The sequence below is a fragment of the Cyprinodon tularosa genome, unplaced genomic scaffold (genome assembly GCF_016077235.1).
Source record: "Cyprinodon tularosa strain WSP-4 unplaced genomic scaffold, ASM1607723v1 ctg495, whole genome shotgun sequence".
Taxonomy (NCBI): domain Eukaryota; kingdom Metazoa; phylum Chordata; class Actinopteri; order Cyprinodontiformes; family Cyprinodontidae; genus Cyprinodon; species Cyprinodon tularosa.
Window position 1 is genome coordinate 41183 of NW_024039224.1, and position 24833 is coordinate 66015.

Consider the following 24833-nt stretch of genomic DNA (forward strand, 5'->3'; position numbering starts at 1 on the left):
GTTAGACAAGATCTTTGGCTAGTTTTTTAGTCAAGAACGCACCAATTGAGACCAAGATATTACTAAGACCAGGGAGTACAGAGACTGGGACAAGGCCAAGGTATTTAGAGGTCGAGACCAACACAAGAACAGGATCATATATACATCAAAGTAAAATATTTTAAATTTGTTTGTGTTTATCCCGAAAAGATCTCTTGTAAATGATATATTGGAAAAGTTGTCTTTAAAATACACGCAAAAACAATCAAAGCAACAAACATGAAATCATAAAAAAGTTGTTTAATTTTTTGAAAATATTAATCTTAACAAAACTGAACTGATAAGATAACGTGAGATAACTTTTAATTTCAGAGGGCAACAATGGACAAAGCAGAGAGTCGGTACAAGCTAAATTAAATTAGCTGTTTGAAAAAGCTGACATTTCACTAAAGTATTTTTGCTGACGTTTCATTTACTTTTTAATATAATTCTTTCATTTTTACATGCAGCTACTTTACTCCTGTAATTTCGCACTGCTCTACACTCTGGGAAATCATGCAGGGGTGTGGCAGTCAGTGTCACAATTGCAGCGGGCAGGTGGCAACTGCAGCTGGGGCGGATCATTACTCTACCAGTGAATTTTGAGTTTTTCTACCAACTGTTTTTCATAGGGTCATTTTTTTTAAACTCTTATCAGTAAGAAACGGCGAGAGCCTATTAGCAATGGCATCATTCAAAATCCCAAGACCAGACTGCCAAAGACTGACAGGACAAACTAAAAATGCTGCTCAAAAACTTTAAAATATATTCTATAAACCAAAACCGTACTAAAACACTCTCTCTGCCCTCATAGGTCGAATCTGGTAGTTGGTTCAGTGGGAGAGATGACTGAAAAGTAAAACGACTGCTTCCAATTCTACTTTTATGAGAAATTTGATCTATCCTTGATCTATCCTTATATATATATATATATATATATATATATATATATATATATATATATATATATATATATATATATGTATGTAGAGAGAGAGAGAGAGAGAGAGAGAGAGAGAGAGAGAGAGAGAGAGAGAGAGAGAGAGAGAGAGAGAGAGTTTTTTTTATCAGAACATTTGCTGGGGATAAAGTTGGATAAACTGGATAAACTGAAGGCTTGAAATCTGAGGAAGACGTTTAGACATAATTTAGATCTAAACTGAAGCCTAAACTTACTTATACACTACACAGATTTAGGTTGGAAGTAACTACTTTTAATTCAATTAACATTATGCCTGTAATATTGACCGCATGAAGTGGCATAGCCAGAGTCTCAGCTTGATTCTGAATGCAAATCTGTGGAGGGAATTAAAAAAAATATCTGAGCAGAACTTCCAACCTAAAACACGCACATCAAGTAAACAAATTATAAAAATACCACTTGGACTGTTAGAACTGTTAGAAAACAGTGAGAATGGCATTATTTTGATATAGATTTTCCAATTGGTTATTAAGAAGAAAAATTTACAATACATGTACCATGTTTTACAATGAGATATACATGAGATTAAATATACCACATATTCCTTTTTAGAAATTAACTTTTCTGTTGAATGAAAAATAATTTAAAACCTACATTTTATAATTTCTCCTTTAACGTACATAAGATAGTTTCCTTTGACATTAGCTCAAACTAAATCCCAATAAAACAGCTAGTATAATAATTACAGGTCCATCTAATCTGAGATTAAAACATTAGCCAACATAAAAAAAAGAAAATAATACAACTTCCAGAAATATTCTTGAAGAAAGGAGAAAATTGGTTTCAAGATTTGTATTCCTTTTTCACTTTATTAATTTTATATGAGTCACAGTGTATTAACAAACCTTTTCTTCTTGCTTATACATTTATTTTTTTCCTCACTTGTGACAAAATTGGATAAGTCTGATAAAATTGGGGACTTACATGTCCATTTTATAACACACATGCATCTACATCCTCATATAGTGCATTAAAAAAAACTCTGGTGTGTCAATAAGACTCATACATAAAGGCATCTTTGGCTCTGCTACACCAAACAGAAAGATATAATCCAGTTTCATTATATGCAGGTATGCATTTTTAGAAAAGTGTTTGATATTGCACCATGTTAGGTCACAAAAACATTATCACACTGCTGCTAAACACGTGACAATGTAAAACAAACACAAATTGAGGGTCTAAAAGTAGCAAATTCCACTGCTCATTTAGTATTAAAATGAAATCAATGATTCACGATTGTCCTAGCTTTGCACATGATATTTAAAAAAAAAAGACACAGTTGGATTATTTCAGTTCAAAGCTCTGGATCTGACAGTCAGAAATGTTTCCATTTCAGTTGTTTCCATAAAAGTATCTCAGGCCATCGCTGTCAAAACTGCATTCAGGCCTTTTTAAGCAGTTCGCTGGCATCTTATTGAAGTTACTGTCATATGGGCTGTTTTCATGCTTGAGATTGGACAAAAATCTGTTATTCCTGTAAATAGGATTATGTCATGAAGACAGCTTTCTCAGCGGGGGATCAGTAGCTCTGACTGATGCACAGAGGAGGGTTCAGCAGGCAGCAGCTTACACCTGGAAATCAGTCCTCAAGTGCCTGATCTGCGAATCAGTCATGGACAGGTAGGTGGCCCTCATACTGGGTGAATACTGGAGATAAAAGAAAGAAATATAAAGATTCATAAATATTCTGTAGATGTTGTTTAGTTATAAGTACAATATAAAAACAAGTTTAATAATATAGAATAGATTTGGAGAATAATCTTTCAATTCTGCCATGTTATTGTGAAGATTGAATAATTTGGAGGAAGGAAAACAAACATCCTGGGAGTAAAAAAAACAAACGGGTAAAAGAACACAAGGAGCATAAGTAAAGGTCAGGTTACACTCACATGCAACATTCAGACAGCGCCAGAAGGTCAGAGGTGAGTTTACTGAGTGTTGCCAGGTAAAAGTTACAATATTCTGCACAAACATGATTAGGATTCTATGGTGTGTGAAAAAAGATGGATTCAAAGAAGTGAAAAGGGGAAAAAGGTGAACACAAACTTACAGTTATCAAAGTCTGAGATGAGAAACGAAAAAAAAAAAAAAAGTTTTTCACAAAGTTGTTAGACATGCCACTGAAGAAAATACCTTCATATAAAAAAGAACACAGAAAAATGCAGAGCTGCTGATACACTTAAACCAAAGTATAAGAAACCAAAACAATAACAAGCATGGAAAAACCGAAGATTTTATTTGAAATACATTTTTAAAAGCTTCAAGATACTCTGTCATGAGCACGCAGAGAACAGAGATGTCTCTGACTGATAAAAATCTGCCTTACAGAGGAAAATTGTAGACAATGATCCAGACTCTTGCCTGTCTTACCCACTCAAAAGGTGTTTTTGGTGTTTGGTATGCTGTGAAGGCTGTTCAAGCAACAGAAGAAAAAATAAATCTTACCAGGAAGAAAAAAAAAAATCACACAGCAGAGCTGTGGACTGTGAATTTATCTAGGTTCCATCTGTTATCTATTATTCATCCCAAAGCTTTGAAGACAAAACAAACACTATGCCACAGTTAAGTTGGTTTTACTAATTTGGAGCAATGCATGTTGCACTTAGCCACCTTGCAGGCAATTTGCACATAAGGTAAGACTTAATCTTAAATAGGGAATGAATCTTTATTTCAGAAGAGACAAAAATTCAGACAGCTATACTAACAGCGGACAAGAAAACGTCCAGAGATAGATTGCATTTCTACAAATGCCCAGCAGAGGCCACTCTTTAGTCACTTCAACTGTAGCAAAAGTCCCATGACTAGATGCCCACCCTGTGTGCATTGTATTGGCAATATTTTCATTCTCTATGCTATTACATATCCTCGTTTTCAGACTATAGTCACCAGAGCCTCATAAGGCAAACGAACCGAAGGAGGTGGAGATCCTCCCCCTATGAGTGGCACATTTTCATATCGAGGGGTTCCTCCAAACAGCATGGACTGATTCCTGTAACATAAAGAGAAAACATGATAAGAGCCCATAAATGCAGACTGGAGAGCAACACAATCTGCAGCTGATCATACATATATTCAGGAGGTTGTATTGTGGAATTAGAAGAAGACTGAGGAGGAGGATGAAGGCTGGCCTGGCTGCCAAGGCTGCTGATGTAGCTGCAGAAACTGTGCGTGTTGGACCTTCTGGGGTTAAAGGACAGCCTGCGTGCTTGGGGGTTGAACGGGTCCTCCTCATCGATGTCGTTGTACTCTTTCTCCCTGGATGAGAGTTAAACATGCACACAGAAAGACCGGGGTATAGACAGCAAGACATGGTGAACATTTCCCTGAACTACATGGTGGACAGTAAGCAACAAGGTAATGGGGTTCATTCAGTGCTGACCTGCCGCCCATTAATGTCCACAGTCGGAAAATTACACACAACATGGCAGAGAGTGTGCAGGCGGCCAGAAGAGAGAACAAGGAGAGGTAAAGGAGCCCCTCCACTCCATCATAACACACACCCATTAGGGCATCCAGGTAGTCCTGAAAGAGTCAGTTTTCAGACTTCAGAAGAAATATTTCCCATCAGAAAATACAAATATTCAAACATAAGATCATGACCATTAGACGCACAGGGATTCTTCTACAACACTGGTAATAAAAATACATTTTCTCTTTTACTTAATGTGCTGACTGCCATTTCCACTTGCACAGATATTTCCATAGCTTTTCATGATACAAGCAAACCCCCAGTGCACACTTTTCCTACAGAGAAACTGATTTTAATGCAAGGCTATTTGCATGGTTTTTGTATAAATACAACTGGCTCATGTGTTTGTTTGAGTTCTGTTGCATCCCTATTATTACTTACAGTATAATGTATTTCAAAGCGAGAGAAGTTCATTAGCAATGTTGAACCAAGACTTTAAAATACAGGGGGCTTTGTTTTGTTCTGGTTGACAATACGCCCCTCCAGTAGAACCACAGAGGTACTGATCCAGAAATGCATATTAAGGATGTATTATTGTTTTCCTTTACTTACCAAATTGCAGACAAGGCCTTTTTTTCTATGAAAGCATTAGAAACTAACTGACAAACATTCCAGGGTCAGTTTTCATTGGTTAATTATTTCACAGTAAATCATTTAAATGTGATAAAATCCACACAAACCCAAGCGAAAACATGCTTCCATGTGTCCTTGGTGACATCTCAAAATGCATAAGAAACCTGCACATGCATCTTTTGAGCACATTCATCTGCAAATTTGGTTGTTAAATTAATTTAACAAGGGCCTTAGATTGCATGATGTAAGGCTACGGCATAATGTTTACGATTTTAGGAACATTTGGCAAACATAAAAGGTATAAGACTGGTTTCAGAAGAGGAATAGAATATACCGGAAAAAAAAAAACAGATCTATCCAAATAGTTTTAGAGCTCTTTTAGTGCCAAGAATTTAGAAAAAAAAACTTACTGTGTCATGAACAGAATAGATTAAACCGAGTTTTCTGTCAAAACAATGCTTCTGCAGAACTGCTGCATTAGCCATATCACCAGGCAGACAGATGAATAATGAGCCCAGGTCTATCAGTTAGTCACACCATGCATGAACCTGCAATGTAGCCTCTATCACTGCCATCTTTCCAGGCAACACAAGCCTGAAGAAGTAACGAAGAAATCCCCATCACTCAGCATTTAGATGGAAAGATGATATTTGGGTAGGCTAAAGTGGTATGATTACAGATTGCACGCTGGGACACTGAATGCATTGCCAATTCATGTCACCATGCGAGAGGATGCAAGCAGAAAACAACTTTTTATAATTTCTTCAGGCTAATATGTACAAAACAATGAAATGGGAAAATTCAAATGGGGACATGAGTGGTTAAAGTTCTTAAGATGATCATTTAACATCTTACAGCTTAAATTACGTTAAATAGATGCCGGTTTCTGACAAGAATCACTGGCCATACAGTAGTCATTACTAATCCCTGCTGATAAGCTGGATGCTGTGCCTCTTATTATATCATTGACTACATAGATGGTAGCTCCAGCTTTTGTTGAAAGATGTGTCTAAGAGGGTAGATTTAATAGTCAATTAACAAATGAATTGTATACTATATGTAATTTGATTGGAATACGTTCCTGGTAGGAGTCGATTTAGTTTGTAAAATCAGGTTGACGTTTGAATGCAGTCCTTATTGCAATTATGATACATACAAAGACTTATCCTAAATAAAAGCAGATATAATAGGTTGTATGTCTGTTTTTTCTTTTTAACAGCAATCTGAATTTGATGAAGTCTGCCTCTCAAACAGACAGTGTGAAAACTGCAAAAAAAAAGGGTGTCAGAGAATGAGAACTAAATAGAGCAAAGGTCAAAAATCATTCAAGCTGGACTTCTAAGTGGCTTTGAGCTCTGTTATAAAAGGTTCCTATTAAAAGTGTCCCAGTCAGACTCTGACCTTACCTTATGTATCCCGCGGCAGTCAAGCAAGGCTGTTAGCTGGTGAACATTGAACTCTGTGGAGTTTAACAGGCGCTGGATCCCTAAAAGGTCTCTCTGTATAACAAGGTGTGCAAGGGGAGACAATGATAAGCAACCTTCTACAGCCTGGGGTAATAATGGGCTATTGGGGCCACCACTTGCCTGAGCCATTGGAAAAATGGGCACGGTAAACTGCAGCAGGCCCTGGATCTGGATTTGCATTGTGGTCAGTGAGCGCTGGCAGATGGTTAGAGACTTCAAAAAAAAAAAAAAAGCACAACCAGTCATTACATCACAAGGATGTTATCAAATGTAAACAATGTGAGGATCTTATTAAGTGGAGCATTGTTTTGAAGTTTCTAGCATGTAAACAAATAATCTGGTGCTAAGAGCGGCTTAATGAAGGCAACATTAGACATAAAGGCCTACATTATCCGATGAAAACAATGCTCCACCCCACTAATCTTAGGTAGAAACAAAAGGGCAATATTTAGATCAATTGGACCATCAAATTTAGGATTATCTCATCAGGGAAAGCAGGCATCACTTTAATGCATAAATGGGTGTAATGATGACAGCTAAACATGCTGGTTTTTAATAGTTATAAGGCAAGGATTTATCCTCCCAAAGGGATATCATGTATTATATCCCTTGTGGAAGCTAAGCTATTCCAGATTCCCCCATCTGTTATGGAAAAAAATCTAAAATGTAGTCAATATAACTGTCCTTAATGTTAAACTTAAATATGGTGAAGTGTGTTTTGTAAATATTTGACAAGGTTTCATGATTCAGTCTGGTTTGCCTAGAAAATGATGAGTTTCTGAAAGGCAATAGTTCAGTTTTAAGGCTGCATATTGAACAAGCTTTAACAAGAATGCATGACAGCTGTCGCATTTCTGCTGTTATTAGTAGTTGGGGGATTATAAAAATACATCTGCATTTTATATGCAAATAGTTGTTTTTTGGAATGTAGAAGGAATATAAATGTGTCATCAGTAAATCATTTAAAATGCTGATAAGCAAATAATATTTAAAATGTAAAAATTGAGCATGCCTTTAAATATTAGAGATCATGAAAAAATATGTAATATTGGATAGATAATTACATACACAGAGTTGTATTTCAGTGTTTTACTTTTGTTGGTTTTAACGAGCGACATAGAGCTAATTAGGACGAAGTATAGTTTTTCAGAAAAATATAAATATCACAATGGAGAAAAAAAAAAGCCTTTTTAATAATTTGGTTGTGGTCAGTACATCATACCACATTCTTCGTCTTTTGTATCAACTTCTGCATTACAGTACTTCTTTATTTGAAATAGTTTTTATTATCATTAGAGAAATCATTACATTGTTGGTCATCATAAATGAACATCTTATTTAGTTGAATCCACCAACAGGAAGAAAAGATTCTGGGCTTTATTGAAAACAAAGATAAAAGCACCTAATTGGCTATGCACAAGACAAAAACATTTAAACCTTTCTGAAACTTGCAAATCGAATTAGATAATCCTACTATATATCATAGTTTGCTGTTAACTTTTCCCCCCAACATCTAAAGGATGGTTACAAAATAGTTGCATCTCACAAAGAAAGTGCCCACCTTTTAAAACTGCAATCTATTTACCACTGTTTGATTTATTGAAAATGACTGCATGGCTAAAAAGAACGCTAGCACATTTGGTCAATACCTGCTGAAAGGGGTTTTGTAGATTCGGACTGCAGAACAAATAATAGTGTGCAACATCTGTAAGGTGAGAGAAACGGGAAGGTTAATATCATGCCTTAATGTTCAGAGACAGAAGCTGGTGTCTGTGCAATTGTCTTTAGAGATAAATCACCTGCAGTGAGGAAATCCTTGGTTTGGTTAACAATGAATTTATTTGGAGATACACAGAAGTCGCTTGTGCCCTGGGAGGAAACAATAACACATTACAAGCATGCAAGACTGAAGTAAATGCACTACAAATTGCATAAGGTGCATGACCAAATTCATGTGAGGCAACACAATAAAGCTACATTCAGACGGGTGCGGTATACAGTATACAATCTCTCTGCACAAGAAACTATTTATTTTCAGGATTTTATCAACCTGAAAGTGCAATGATGCTTCAGTGTGCTTTGAACTATTTCAACCTAGATTGTACTTATATATATATATATATATATATATATATATATATATATATATATATACATATATATATTTTAGTACATATATATACACACACAGCCATTTCTAGAAAAAAAAATTTTTTTTTTAATCATTACGTGGTAGGAATTGGCCTCAGGCATTACTGACCCTACAGAGGAGTGCAATGCTTTGCTAATCATGGATAAAAACTACTTAAGATTTTCCACTGGGTCTGATTCCTTCATACAGAGGTCAATGTGCATGCACACACACACACACACCCCACACACACACAGGCAAAGACATTTTCACTTTAACCACCAGCATGGTTTGCTGAACGGTATGTAGAATGTCATATTTCACAGCTGGGCTTCCATTGACATCAATAAAGCTCAAAGGCTACAAGGCACCTGTTAGCATTCAGGATCAAACACCCATCCATTTCAAATATGTCCACTGTTGTATACTCTATGTCAGTCACCATCAAGAGGTGTCTTTTTCTGACCCGTCACAATGCAGTAGGCTCAAAAGCACATGACAGGGAGCAGACCTGCTTTGATTCTACCACAAGTGATGCAACACACAGACACACACACACACAACGATAGAGAGAAAATAAGAGACAAAAACAAACAAAAACAAACTAAATAGGTAAAAGAGTGATGTAAAGTCATGTTGAATGGATCAAAGTAATAAAACAAAACCAGTTATAATAAATTTGATGTTTTCTTCACTACAGGTATGACATATCATAAACCATTAATTTAATAGTATGTATGTGAACTTAAGATGGTATGATCAAAGTGAAATATATCAGAAGGTACAAGTCATTTTAAGGATAAAGTAAGTGATTGTCCACAATTTTCATCATCTTTGGAAGTACACAAACCGTACATGGAAGGGAGGGTGGGGTAATCAACCTACACATTTTCTATATGATGACCTTTCATTATTATCACACATTCTACTGTTCTTGTTCAAACAGTTGTTTTAATTTTTCTTAACATGTTTTAATAAAGAAATTTTATGAGTAATCATCAGTAATTTAACCATACCAAGCCCACAAATGTATTTTGGTATCTTGTCTCAGTTACAATAAAGTAGTTTTTTTTTCAGGAGGAGCTAGGGCTTATCCTAAAAGAGTATGCTTTTGTACTGTTAGGATTAATCTTAGTGATAAAAACATTTGCTTGTTAAACCGTAATGCTACCTACCTATTAGGTGTGTTAGATGTATTAGATAGTTTTCCTACCTATGATATGACACTATAAAATAGAGGCTATGAATGGGAGAATACAATGAGAGATGATTATCCTTAACAGAGAAAACTCTGGCAGTGTACATCAGATTGTCCTTGATCTTAGAATGTATTAACTCGATATGGCTCGAGCCAGTAACGTCTCATCATTTTCAAACAATATATGTATGATGTAATGTTGTGTGATGTGATGATGTGGCAGGGTGTGACTCTTCAGATCTATAAAGATTAGGGTGACCAAACGTTCTCTTTTCCCCGACATGTTCGCTTTTTACATCCTGTCCGGGGTGTCTGGAGGGGAATTATAAATATTAGAAATTGTCTGATTTTCACTGCTTTTCAAAGGACTATAAACATATGCTTAAATTGACTGGCGCTTTGCACAGAATACTACAGTACTTTGTTGCCCAACGTAATTCTCAAGGGACTGCCTTATGGGAGAGTCTAGCAAGACTTCGACACACACAAACACACACACACACACACACACACACACACACGGAGCAAAGCAACCTGCATTGGTCACAAAATGCTGAAACTAGGGTGCAGCTTCACAGATGAACTCCAAAGAAAAGTACCTACCAAGTCAAGTGGGCAGCTGGGTGCACCATGTGCAAAGCTGGCAAATATCTTTCAGTGTATAATAAAGGTGCAGGAGATCTCAAAGCTCACATAGACACTGAAAAAAATGAAAAAGCTGTGCGAGATGAGATCTATTCTGCAAAGTTGACTGAGGACTTTGTATGACCTAGAAAAATTTGTTGAAGCAGTATGTTAGAAATATTTTACCTATACTCTTACTCCGTTATGTTGTTTCATGGGTTGTGTGCTAATGAACTATTAGGATGTATAATGTGTTATTCATTGCTTATTAACTCTTGCTGAAGATCATTCCTGATTGATGTCATGATGAGTTGTGAAAGAGGCCTGAACATCCTCTTTCAAGCTGAAACTAGTCACTTTTGAAACATCTATGCTTGGAACATGCTTATCTGCAAATCAATCACATGCTTTGTTTTGACATATGCGCTGAGGTTGGAAGCCTGGTCATTTTGTTCCCCTTTCCTTTAGTGCAGCTTGTGTAACTAGGGACCCCTCTGACTTTAATAAATAGCGAGGAGAAAGTTGAGACCAGCAGAGTGGGTTGGAGATTGTAACTGTACAGTCTCTTCCTATTCTCCTTGTGAGTAAAAAGAATTCTGACTCTGTGCCTTTCTTTCCTTGTTTGTATAATGTTTTAGGAGTTTAGACCTGACACAGTATTATCTAATAAAGAGGAAGTCATATTTAGAACATTATTTGATTTTATTTATGTATGTTAAAACAAAACTATAATTTTGTTACTGGCTGTAACAGATTTTGTTTCGCTACAATGGTTATTTTAGTACAATTTAGGTATAATAAATCATGTTCATTAACTTTTGAGAAGCCTGTCTGAATCTGGCTCGAGGCTGGGCAAAGTGTCCTCTTTTTTTGAAAATCAAAATATGGTCACCCTAAAAAAGATGCCATTTTAATTGTTATTCTGGGCCCTTCCTGGTGAAGCGGTAGGCCTACCATATGTAACCTGATTTATTTCTCTGGTCTGAGTAAGATTAAATTCTTTAAACCTGCCTTCTTGTTTTATATTCATGTATATATATACACACAATAGAAACCGTTATTTAATGTGTTTGCTCCCAGTAATCTCTTCTCAGGAAAGAATCAGGGAGATAAGACTTTTGAGAAATGTGTAAATACAATTGGTTTCATTTAGGTACACTAAAATTTTGTAATAGTAAATGGCACCTAATATGTTCCAACTTTTAATAATACATAATTTTATCTACCTCGGAACATATAAACAACATATTAAATGCTAAGTCGCATTCTAATAATTAATCAATAAGAGACTTATCAAATTAAATATCTCCAATACTACTTGCACTGATTTTTTTCTTTTAATTATTTCCAACTTTTGAACATACAAAGTATTTAGACTTCAGTAGAAATCTTAGTCTCAAGTCCTGAAGTACTTAATCTGAAACACAAAAATCTAAATAAGAAAAGCGTTCACCATGACATGACAATGAGTGTAAGGAGAAATTTCCTTGAAAAGTCCCTACTTGGGACAAATAGATGAAGGACATTACACACATTATTTAAGAAACCCTAATCACTTGCCAAAGTCAAACTTCAAAATTGTTTTACCGTTACTGGTAAAGTTTTTGAATGAATAGGTACTATATCTAAAGTATTGATTCCTTTTCATACCTCCTTCATGCTTTTTGTTATGGGAGACCTGGAGACAATCCCAACTGTCACCTGAGGCTGTTGCTACAAAGCAGGATAAGAAGCTCAGGGAGGTAACTTCAGGTTCAGGCCAGGATTTAGAGTATTAAAAAGAAAGCTCACTTCTTAACTCAGTTTATCTCAGTAGTAACTTATCTAAAAACCTTACCACCTACAGAGCAGGTCAGGTTTACAACTGAATCGCCATCTTATGAAAAGGAGCACCACCTACCGACCAAGTGACATTAAATTCAACCCTGATAAGTGTTGAATTTATCTAACACTAGTGTACTGTGTCAAAATTGAACAACACTGGTGAGCTCCATCATAACCACAGCTGTCCAGGGGCAGACTGACAGAAGGAAGGCTACAGTGCACTAGTGGCACCAGGCCCTCTGATTACCATGAGAAGACAATCCTGGTAGTGTCTTATCCAGGGGCACAGCAACTGAGGGTGGATTTGAACCGGTGACCGTCTAGTAGCAGGAAGTTCCTTGGATTTAACTCTGGATTAAGACCAACTCCCTGGAGAAACTACCTCTCACATAGTTCAACTAGAAAAAAAGGGTTACATTAACACAACTTTCATGATGAAACAATGATACTGAAAATTTAACACATCTGACTTTCTGTATACACTGATAGGAGTAGACTTATGGGAAATAATTGAACCACTATGCATACACTCATTGCATCCAAAAGTGACATGGTTCATTAGTATTACTCTGACATAAATAATGTTGATCAATGAAAGGAAGCCAAAGTATCACAAAACCAACACAGAGAGGTGTGAATGGCTGAGATCTGAACTAAGGACCTAAAAGCTGATCCGTACTATGTAACTTGAATGTAACACTTCTTACTGAAACAGAAAAAAAATTATACAAAAATGTACGTCTTAAAGTGATTTGTTTCTCTATTCTACATCAATTAAAGAAAACCTACGGTAACATCTAAACATTTGTGTAAAGCATAGCTTTGCCCAAATCACATGATATCTGTTTTCAAGCCAGGCACTGCATGTTGCCCTCTATCTATCTCATTATGCTGGTCGGGACATTTTGTTTGTGCTCCCTCTCATCAAATATGTATAAATCTGAGGATTTTCTAGGACACCGCCGCAGTGTTTCATCATGCTTTCTCTAAAAAAATACAACAAAAAAAAAATATGATTTTCTTGAAATAATGATGTGCAGCTGCAACAAGTTTGCATGTTTTGCATATTGACCTACATTAAGGACATGACTTTTATATGTAAGTTAATCACTCCATCAAAAAAACTGATTATATTAAAATGTGATGAAATTAATCTGCATATCCGTTATACTTGAATGCCAAAATGTTGGCTAAATGATGAGGATAAACCCTCCGTTATTCACCTCATTTTACCTGTTACGTGCCCAACTACAATCTGGGCCAGAGAGCTCAGAACTTCCATTGAAGGAACTTCTTTTTTCTTACTTTCTAGAAAGTTCAAACATTGGCAAACATGGAGCAATCATTATGTAAGCAGTAGGGTTTCTAAAATACTGAGTGCTTAAAGGTATAATAAACGACTTTTCTGGAAATGTGGGTTAGAATCAACCAAGCCACTTTTTGAAAGGCTGTGCGTGTGCAAGAACATCCAACTCCATGTCTCAATCTCCCAAATATACTTTGGTCTCTGTTCTTTCTTCTGAGTTCCTCCTCTTCTTCATACAAAATTTTAAGAAATGTCTGGTCTTGGACTCTAGGCTTTTTACAATGTATATGGTGACAGCAGTGAATCTGACTGTATTTGTGCAGGATACATAAACAATAGAGGTGTTCATCTACAGCAAGAGGACACAAGCAAACTAAAAGATTGGCATGTGGGATAACCACTCCAAGCTGATCATTGCAATTTAAGTTTCCACAAAATAAATCCACAGCACTACCTAAACTGCTGTTGCTCTGATCTGTTTTACATAAACCTATGAAAACTGGTATGAATCTATAAAATCTGAATGACAAAAAGTCTGATGGAGGCATATCCTAATCTCAGTTATAAGTTAGTCATTTTGATTCAAGACATCTTTTCGATGCTTTACTCTCCACCTGGGAATTTAGAACTTGAGGGGTTTGGACTTTATCAAAACTATTAGTTTTAATTAAGAGGTGTCGTTAGGGTCACACCTCTAACTGACTTTTTTTTCCCAAAATGCAAAGTTATAATAAGTTTTGGATGGAGAGTCATAGTCATACAAAATGTAGCCTAAGCATTTCCCCGAAAAAAAAGGGGAAGTAATACTTTATTTACTGTCATGATACAGCATATTTAGTAATTTATTGAAAAACAACCAAATACAGGAGGAGGGAAGGAATACTCTGAGGATCTCTTCAACCCTGCTAAAGTATTTTGAGGCGAAAGAAGAGACAGGGTGTTTGGGGCCGGATTCAGTCCATCACCCATTGGGAAGTCAATGAAGTGTTCAAAAAACTCCTGGTGGCAGGGCTTTGGCAGTGGATGAGATCCGCCCTAATTACCTTAAGTGTCTGGATGCTGTCAGGCTGTCATTGATAACATTCCACTTTATTGTTAAATATTGTAAAATCCGATGGTTGAGGGATTGCAACTTATGTTTCATTATCATTATAAAAACATCATTGGTTTAACCATTTGTGGCAAGTGGGGGAACAATATAACATTTCTGCATTTTGCTCCTTTGCATTCAGCGGTTTTAAATTTCATTGTTGCTTCCAGCAAGGAGGTTATCATTTAAGTTGAGTTTTTGTGTGTGTGTTTGTTTGCTTGCCTGTCCATCCTTCTGTGTACAGGAAAACTTTTAAGTTATGAACAGATTTTAATGAAATTTCTACCATAGGTGCACCTCAGTCCAAAGAACAATCCATTACATTTTGGTGATTATCACCCTAAAAAACCGGATACAAGAATTTTTTAAAGGATTCCTTTAAAATTATTTGGTGGAAGTAGCGGTTCCCCCCAAACCAGAGAGTGGCAGCAATGACTATCGACAGCTTCAGCATTGCACTAAAAAAAGTCCAGAAGAATTATGCTTAAGACAAAAACAGAGGGAAAGGTGAGATATGCCTTAATTGAAGTCTTGATCTGCTGATTAAACAAGAAAGCATAGTGCATGAAGGTGAGAGCAGAACCAACACAAGAGGCTTCAGATACACACTGTGCCTTATTTTTAAACTTATGAAAGGATTAACAAAGGTGCACCTAATTCCAAGGGACAATTCACAAACATTTTGCAATGATTAAGATCATGTGTGAATTTGAGCTACAGGTAGGGATTGGAATCAAAAACCAGTTCCTGCTCAGGACGGGTTCTGTGTGTTCCAATTCCATGGCACCGTTTGGCAGCTCGCTTAACGATTCTCTTATCGATTCCAGGCAGCACGACTTACGTCACATTTTTTTACACAAGTTACGCACACGGCATTCAGTAAGGAAGTACGACGTGACCAGGTGTAAGTCTAAAGCAAAACAAAAAAAAAGGCACCCCATCATGTAAAGCAAACGAAAGTTTGGCCTAAATTTTAAGGAAGAGAACGGTGGCAACAAGGCACTTTGCAATGATTGCAAAGTGGCAATTACATCCATGGAAGGGAATACATCCAACCTGCAGAAACACCTGCGCACACAACATGGCATATGTTTTAACGAATACTGTCTTTTTGATGCCTTCCGGACAGAAGCTAAAGTTATGACCAGCATGGAAGGCAACTCTGGTGGTAAGTAGCTAGTTTTATATCACTGGCTGTGCTTAATGTGGTTCCAAGTAAATCATATGCCATTTCTGAAAATAAACCAATTTCCTACCTCTCTTTGGGGTTATTAAGGGAGTGTGCTTTTCTCGTTAATCCAGCCCTTCATTGCTAGCATGTTTAATTAGAACTACTGGTAGCTGGAATTCTTACATGATTCTAGCTATTGCAATGGATGTAACGAAACATGCTACGAAGTTGCTCCGCAGTTCAGGGAGAGAGAAAGGTGACGCTCGTTTACTTAAATCAGGGGGAGATGAGTTTATTTCCCGAAACTGTACAGTAATGCTTTTTCAGTATGCTTTTGCTTCTCCATTAGATTTAGATGACTATGACTAGAAGGGCAGCCTGGCTGACTCAGAGGCTGGCAGCTCTCGTTCACTGCCTTCAGTTTTTGCCGAGGCAGGCAGAAAAAGAACGTCCCCGGTGAAGGTAGACGAATGTCACCATGCACTTACCAAGTTCATTGTTAACAGAATCGATAAGGAATCAAATCATTTCACAAAATCGATAAGGGAATCAGAATCGTGAAAATCTTATTAATTCCCAACCCTAGCTTACAGTAAGTGTAATGGAGGAAATAATATGGGGCAAAATTTGCTGCATGGCGGAGGTCTGCACTGCTTTTTTAAGTTTGGGTTTTGTTTTGTAATGTATTAAGTAAATCTTTATCAGCAAAAAAATAAAAATTATTCATTATTATTATTATTTACATTATTTGAAGGTAGGGGACAGTGCGGCAGGAGGATCTTTTCCACTTATAGGGGAATTTAAACTTCTCAGCCTTGCTGGGAAGTCCTATGCCAGGTAGCGAGAAAGGAGCATCCGGCTGATTTCATCCCCACAGTGGAACAATGGACAAGTTCGATACCTTCTGCAAACTCAAGGGTTCATGAAACCCAGCCATGTGGGAGGTGCTCCAGAGGTAAGAAGTGGGGGGACCTTTACTAATGCCTATCAGGTCTCTGTAAAATGGGAGCAATGCCTGCATTGCTGGCATTAGGTCAGACCTTTTTCCAGTAAATGTTGAACTTTGACAGAGCTACCCTCAGGTATCAGTCCTGTTCACAACCTTCATGGCCTTTACAAATAGGATTTCTAGGTGCAGTCAAGGGTCAGAGGCTGTCTGACACCAGCATATTTCATCACTGACATTTGCAGATGACGTGGTTCTGCTGGCTTCCTTCTGCCAAGACATTAAGTATGCAGAGGTTTGCAGCTGAGTGTGAAGCGGCTGGGATGAGAATCATCTCCTCCAAATCCGTGGCCACTTCTCTTGACCACAATAAGGTGGCTCATCCACTTCAGGTTGAAGGAGAGTTCTTGCTTTATTTGTAGTATTATCTTGGGGTCCTGTTCATAAGTGAGGAGATAATGGAGTGGGAGATAGATGGACAGCTGTTGCCATAATGTGGACACTGCACTGATCTCTTGTGGTGAAGAGAGAGTTGAGTGAAATCCAATCCAATCCAATCCACTTTATTTATATAGCACGGTTTAAATAAACACAAGGTTTCCAAAGTGCTGCACAAAAAGATAAAATAACTAAAATAAATAAAAGTAATAAAATAAAATAAAATAAAAGCACTGCCCGCACAGGATAAAAAAATGCATGTGTATACATAAAATCAACATGTGTACATAAAATCAACATGTGTACATAAAATCAACACTCTACATGGTGTTAAAAGCCAAAGAAAAGAGGTGGGTTTTAAGAAGAGTTTTAAAATGAGACAGAGAGGTGGCCTGTCTAATGTGCAGCGGCAATGCATTCCAGAGTTTTGGAGCTGCAACAGAAAACGCTCGATCCCCTCTGAGCTTAAGCCTTGCTTTAGGCACTGTCAGGAGCAGCTGATCAGCTGACCTGAGAGATCGGCTGGGAGTGTAGGGGTGCAGAAGCTCAGAGAGGTAAATTGGGGCAAGGCCATTCAAGGCTTTAAAAGTAAATAAAAGAATTTTAAAATTAATCCTAAAATGGATGGGCAGCCAGTGGAGTGAAGCTAAAACAGGTGAAATGTGCTCGTACTTGCGTGTGCCAGTTAAAAGACGTGCAGCAGCATTTTGAACAAGTTGAAGACGAGCAATTGAGGACCCAGCAATCCCCACATAAAGTGCATTACAGTAATCCAGCCGAGTGGTCACAAAGGCGTGGATTACTGTCTCAAAGTGCCGTCTCTGAAGGACTGGTTTGATCTTTGCCAGCTGCCTTAGCTGGAAAAAGCTAGATTTCATTACAGCTTTTATCTGGCTGTCAAATTTAAGGTCTGAGTCCACTTTTACCCCGAGGTTTCTTACAGTTGGTTTACTGTATTGCGATAGAGAACCTAGATCAACTAGGGAGGGGGTCACAGATGTGCCACCAAAGACCATGACTTCTGTCTTTTCTTCATTAAAATTCAGAAAATTTAAAGACATCCAAGCTTTAAGGTCATGTAAACACCTTAACAGTGGTTCAACAGAGTAGGAATCAGCCTTTTTGAGGGGGACATAAATCTGGCTGTCATCAGCATAACAGTGAAAGGAAATGCCATGTTTCCTGAGAATGGAGCCAAGTGGGAGTAGATAGAGAGAAAATAAAAGAGGGCCAAGCACGGAGCCCTGTGGGACCCCACATGAGAGAGGAGCAGTGGAGGACACAGAGTCATCAAGGCTGACACAGAAAGTCCGATGTGACAGGTAGGACATGAACCATTCCAGTGCTAAGCCCCTGATGCCCACCCACTGTTCCAAACGAGCAATCAGGATTTCATGGTCCACTGTATCAAATGCTGCAGTCAAATCTAAAAGTACAAGGACAACACAGTGTCCAGAGTCAGTAGCTAAAAAGATGTCATTAAAAACTCTTAAAAGCGCTGATTCTGTGCTGTGCAATGTTTTAAAACCAGATTGGAAAATCTCAAGAACATTTTGTTCATTTAAAAAGTCCATGAGCTGAGAATAAACAATCTTCTCTAAGATTTTTGAGAAGAAAGGCAACTTAGAGATAGGCCTAAAATTCGACAGAACAGTAGGATCCAGCCCAGGTTTTTTTAATAAAGGCTGCACGACTGCATGTTTAAGATTTAAAGGGACTACTCCAGAGGACAGACTGCTATTAATAATTGTGAGACACGATGGCCCGATAGTGGGAAAGACCTCCTTAAAAAATCGGGGTGGGACAGTATCATCTGGAGACCCTGAAGGCTTCAAGTGACCCACAATCTCCTGCACAAAAGGCAGGGTCACAGGTTCAAACATGTCAAACACAGCAGAGCAGGGGACAAACACCGAAGGATCAGAAGCAGGAGGTGAAATTAGTGCTCTGGTAGAAGTGACTTTATCAATAAAGTAGTGAAGAAAGTTCTCACACACAGCAGGGGAGGCCTCAATTACAGTCTGAGGTGCATTCAGAGCAGAGTTGATAACTTTAAACAACACACAAGGCTTACCACAGTTTAAAAGAACAATATCGGAAAAATATCTTCTTTTAGCCTCTTTCACAGTGGATTGGTAATGACGCCAACACTCTCTCAGTAATTGAAAAGATATTTGCAATTTGTCCTTTTTCCACTTTCGCTCAGCTCTTCGACAATTCTGTCTGGCAGTCCTGGTTGTTTCATTCAACCAAGGCTCTGATTTAGCTTTCTGCTGCCTGATCTTTAATGGAGCTGTAATGTCTATGGCAGTTTGACAGGTGTCAAGAAACCATGAGTTAAGAGCCTCTGTATCCTCATACAAAGACTCAGGAATAACGCAGTTCTGACTGTACACTGCGGAGAAGTGAGCAGCAGTGGAAGGGTTAATCACTCTGCATCTGTGAGCAGCAGCGTGAGATTTAACTATGTGACAGCAAACAGGAGCTTCAAAAAGTACAGGCATATGATCTGAGAAAAAAGCGTCACAGACCTCCAGGTTAAGAACAGGCAAACCATAAGATAAAACAAGATCAAGTGTGTGACCACGTTCATGTGTAGGCCCGAGTACAGACTGAACAAGATTAAAAGAATCAATGATATTTAAAAATTCCCGCACTAAAGGGCTTTCAGGGCAACACACATGAATATTACAATCTCCAACAATAAGGACCCGGTCATATTTGGGCATGATATCAGCCAAGAACACAGAAAAGTCTGTTAAAAAGTCTCTGTTATATTTTGGAGGCCGGTAGACCACAGCACACAGTACCCTGTGAGAATGCCCCAGCTCAAACAAACTGAGTTCAAAGCTGGTAAAGGAGGTTAAGAGCGATATCTGTTTACAATCAAAGTTACTCTTAAAAACAGTCGCAATTCCTCCTCCTCGGCCAGACGTCCGAGGAGAGTTAAAAAAGGCGCACTCATCAGGTAGAAGATCGGTGAAAACACTGGACTCACCAACCTTCAGCCAGGTCTCAGAGATGAAGAGGAAATCCAAATTCCGGGATATGAAGAAATCCTTAAGAATAAATGATTTATTCACAAGCGATCTGGCGTTTACCAGGCCAAATCTAGCATGAGCTGGCGGGTCAGGGCGATCAGCTGACCGGGAGGCCCGACACAGAGGCCGCAGGTTCCCCAGATTTACTCCGCGCCAGCGGGGACGAAGAGAGCAGAGTCCGCGGGGTTGAAACATCACATCCGAGCCCGCTACCGGTACCAACCAGGCAGCGACGGGGTCCAGGGAACGTCGAGAGACACAAAGGCGAAGCCCCGCTCCATATCCACCTCGATCAGGACGTACCAACCCGGCCTTCAGCCTCACCAGACAGCCGCTACGCTTACCCCGGCGGCGGGGCCGTTTTCGCCGCGGGGGTGGCGTCGGAGTGTGGCAGAGGTATGTCGGGATGCCCGATAGGAAAGGAGGCAACGATTTTTGTCCATAATAATTGAAGTTGACGTTGACAAGATTTTTGGCGTAAATCCTCAGATCTAACAGTGTTTGGCGATCATACACCCGTAGAGTGTTGACGGTATGTTCAAAATAAGTTATAAACAATAGAAAAACAAACAACAATCGGAGCAGCTGACGGCCCGCCTGACACACTGGCGCCATCTTGCTTTTTCCTCTCGATTTACTGGTTGGCTACCTTCCTAACCTCTCACATGGTCATAAAATCTGGATCATGCATGGAGGAATGAAATCATGGATATGAGCTTCTTGCTTTGCAGGGTGGCTGGGCACGTTAGGGATAGGGTAAGGGCTTGCTCATCAGGGGGAGACTTGGAGTAGAGCCATTTCTCTTTGATATTATTAGGAGTCAGCTGAGGTGGTTATGACATCTTTTTTGGATGTTCCTTAGAAACCTCCCTCAGGAGGTGTTCCAGGAACGTCCATCCCATAGGAGGACCAGGAGACAACCCAGGACACCCTAGGGGGACCTATTCTTTTGGCGGGGCTAGGAAAGTGAAGTCTCGGAGTCTCTGCTGACACTGCAGCTCCCCCTAATCAGTCTTGGATAAAGCGGAAGACGACGAGTGGAAAGATCCATGGAAGATCTTATTATATCTGCCTACTTTTGAAGACCAACAAAACGTGTCTTGGAGCTTTTTGCAGATCCTTTTGAGACATTTTGGTTCAAAAACAGAATTTTGTAGAGTTTTCATGCAAAACACTTAGACAAGGCAGTTTGACTTTGCACCCTCAAACTTCATAAGCAAAAACATGGCAGTGCTAATTAAATTTAAAAAAAAGGTTTTGGACATCAATAAGGCATGTGCAAGTTGTCAGGCCTAAAATATTTGTAGATTGGCAACTTCAAATAGTGTCAGACAACACCTAATAAATAGCCATTCTTTATGGATTGCGGTTCTTATATCCTTAACCACAAAACAAGTTTTTCTAACTTCAAGAGGAGATGTCTTATTTTACCTATTTTGTACTGCTTTATAATATACTTTAGGTGATAGCAACAGCATTTCAAATCTTACAGACAGGAATACCAACTAGCTATGTCTATATACTATGAGTAAAACCATCAATACAAGGGGTGGCATGGGTGCATGACACAACCCGGTGCACTGCTAATGTGCCATGGCCATTCAATGCTGCTTCGATTTTAGCTTGAAACTTGTACACCATCTCTTCCCCCCTCTTCTCTTGAAAGAGCCCTACAAGCTCTCAAAACCAGAGGGACAACATATAGATGTGAGGATTTTCCTGTCATGGACATAAGAAATGGGGAAGGCTGGAAGCAAAGGTATATTATCTCCTAACACCCCCGACGGCATCTCTAATATGTGCATCATTAACCACACAAAGCCTAGATGCGTGGAACACATGGTGTATACTATTAAGATAGAACAATCTGTCAAAAATAAGGAAGCTTAAAGGAGAGACAGAAAACAAGCAAAGATGTGAGGTTTTTAAGAAAGCAGAAGGAGCAATTAAAACTAGAAATCTCCTTTGTTTGCTAAAGGATTAAACGCTCTTTGATCTAAAAGACTTGAGATGTGTAATCAGCTTTACTGCATGGCTGACCTTAAAAAAAGAGCTGACAATAAACTGCACAGAAACCTTTTAAGAATCTAACTTCTTTGAATGCTGGCCCAAAAGATTAATGACAAGTCCCCTAGGACAAATACAAAAAAAGGTAATAATGATAACAGATTTTGTTTTCCTAAAGGTTTAAAAAGTTGTACCTATCTTACTCACCACAGCTGTCGCAGTGCCAATTCCTAGGGCAGCCCAGCTTAGAATCAAGGACAGTATCACAAAACCAATAATCCTGGAGAAAATAAGAGCAGTGTTATGAAGAGTGAAAGGTAGATACAGATAGACATTGTGGAATTTATTCAAAAGTCTCCCTTTTTTAAGAATACTGATGGGATTTTCTTATCTCATCTATTGACTCAACATAGCCCCTCATCAGCTTTTAGGCAAAACCCAAATTGTCGTGGTGTGTTATACAGTAGTTTAGCCTTAATCCTCATTTAGAAAATATACCAAATAAATTTCCCATCTCAACTCCTGCAGTTTAACTCTTACAGTGGCAGCCATTGAAAATGGCCCTTCCCAATCAAAAGCCAGCCGAATGGCAGCAAACCCCAGACCAACACCTACCCACCCACACCCCACCCCACCGCACCCACACACTTCTAGCCACTGGCCTTTTCACGGGCGTGCATATTTTTTTTTAAACTGACTCCACCCTGTCAGTGAATTACAGGGTCTGGCCATGAGATGACGCTTCTCTTTAGATCTTAATGTCCACAAATCATGACAGAAATAATATTTTAGATGTTTAAAAATTATTTTTAGGGGACTAGCCAAGGACCAGGCAAAGGCCCATAAAGGAAAGTGGGGAAATTTTGTATGGCTAATACTATATAGGCTCAAATCCTATTTTTGGAGAGGCTAGTGGTACTCCACTTTCTAATTTTATTGTGACCTAAAGACTGACTATTTTAACAAGATTTTTATATTAAAGGGTTGTAGAAAAAGAAACTACTTCAGAAAATCTTAAACTATTAACAACATTTTTTGAAAGAGATAACTGGAATAAAGCTTAAAATAAGGCCTGGAGTGTGCGGTAGATAAACTATGTAAAAGGAGGAAAAAATGGCCCCGTGATGGATATAAAAGCCCTGGGCATGGCTTCGCTGCACCAACTTACTCCGTGGACCCTCTTGAAAGCACCAATAAAGCAGCCTGAGAGCACTTAATAATTAGTTAAGGGAGCAGTCTTATCCTTCTCAGTCGATCAATAGGCATTAGTGAGGGCCCATTAGAGAGGGATGTGAGCAGCGATCCTGAGCATCATCTGGTAACACTGACATGTAGGTTGTACTAAATTGGGCAAATGGGGTGGAGAGTCTGAAATGTGGATTTGGCTGTTGAACATCATTGCCAATTTAAATCATTGGCAGAAATTTAAAGAACCAAGCGTTATGGCGCCATCTTTTTTATTTTCTTTTTTTTAATCTAAAATTATTTTCAATCAGCTACTGTGACAAAGAGTTAGGCAGATAAATGCTGCTGTAATTATATTTGCGAATGTACAGTAGTAGATGAATATGAGCATTCTTGTGTTATCTTGTGCTGAGTACTGTCTTTTGCAGTGATACACGGCAGGGTCAATGTTTATGTCACCATTGATGCTGACTGATGCCCTTTATTACTGTAGCCCTTCAATAAGAACACAGAGGCTACACAAAATATAGCTTTAGATTGAGACAAAAGGTGGTTTCCTTTAAGTGCACATTGATGGTACCTACGTGATCAGCAGACACTGAGACTGCTTAGCAATTCCTAAGCACATCACCAAGCAGATGACCAGGTCAAGGATCAGCAGCAGCAGGTAGGTCAGCCATCTATAAGACAGGGGAGTGTCGCATCAATAACAAGCTGCATCACTATCTTTCACGAACAAACAAATTTCTTTATGCATTCAAGAGTCAGCACATGCTGTCTCGATTTTTGTGTAGGCATGAGGTGTGAATTGTCTATATGTCTTTTCAATCAGCACTAGTGTCTCCTACTTAAAGCCTGTCTGTTTCAGGTAATTTCCAGCATGTTGAGCTTAATAATTCAACAACGCCAATCCATAGACATTAATTTTTCATTCTCCTCTGAAAATGTCCTTCACAAGAACGGCTGACGTTGAGCTTAAAGCGTAAAGTGTGAGTGTGCATATGTGTGGTTTTGGCAAGTCAAGCAAGCTCCTATGAGCCATTCTCAACAGCCAGTTGATAAGTATGATACATTTTTGGCAAAAACTCGAATGTTCCACATTTCACTCAAACAGACATGTTTTAATATTCTATAAACAGACTGTACACTACAGCAATAATTATATTTTTGACCATTATTGAATAATAGAATTCCCTTCTGCTCATTAAAAGGTGCACAGGTACTCGATCTGATATACTTTTAACATAACTTTACTAACAGAATAAAGTAAATGGATGGAGGATGTGAAATTGCACTTTTTCTTTAAAAGCAGTACCACTGAAGGACCTACATGTAACTGAATTCGAGGCGAAAGTAGAGAAAAA

The 24833-nt window shown here is 38.5% G+C and overlaps 1 protein-coding gene across 4 annotated transcripts in view; it reads right to left on the reverse strand.

Moving 5' to 3' along the window:
* Window positions 1-1777: 1777 nt before the first annotated feature.
* The window catches only part of LOC119794879 (protein tweety homolog 2-like), a 47679-nt gene continuing 24623 nt past the window's right edge, over window positions 1778-24833 (reverse strand). For 2 of the 4 annotated variants that reach the window (XM_038302617.1, XM_038302621.1), the window contains 11 exons: window positions 24054-24149; window positions 22492-22564; window positions 8308-8377; window positions 8158-8213; window positions 6629-6721; window positions 6449-6541; window positions 4380-4522; window positions 4067-4255; window positions 3911-3989; window positions 3051-3062; window positions 1778-2647 (listed from right to left, as the gene is read on the reverse strand). In XM_038302617.1, coding sequence (XP_038158545.1) covers window positions 2567-2647; window positions 3051-3062; window positions 3911-3989; window positions 4067-4255; window positions 4380-4522; window positions 6449-6541; window positions 6629-6721; window positions 8158-8213; window positions 8308-8377; window positions 22492-22564; window positions 24054-24149 — 985 coding nt within the window. In that variant the 3' untranslated portion in view covers window positions 1778-2566. Of the gene's footprint in view, window positions 2648-3050; window positions 3063-3370; window positions 3412-3910; window positions 3990-4066; window positions 4256-4379; window positions 4523-6448; window positions 6542-6628; window positions 6722-8157; window positions 8214-8307; window positions 8378-22491; window positions 22565-24053; window positions 24150-24833 lie in introns of all 4 variants that reach the window. The other 2 variants (XM_038302620.1, XM_038302619.1) reach the window with 2 other exon arrangements.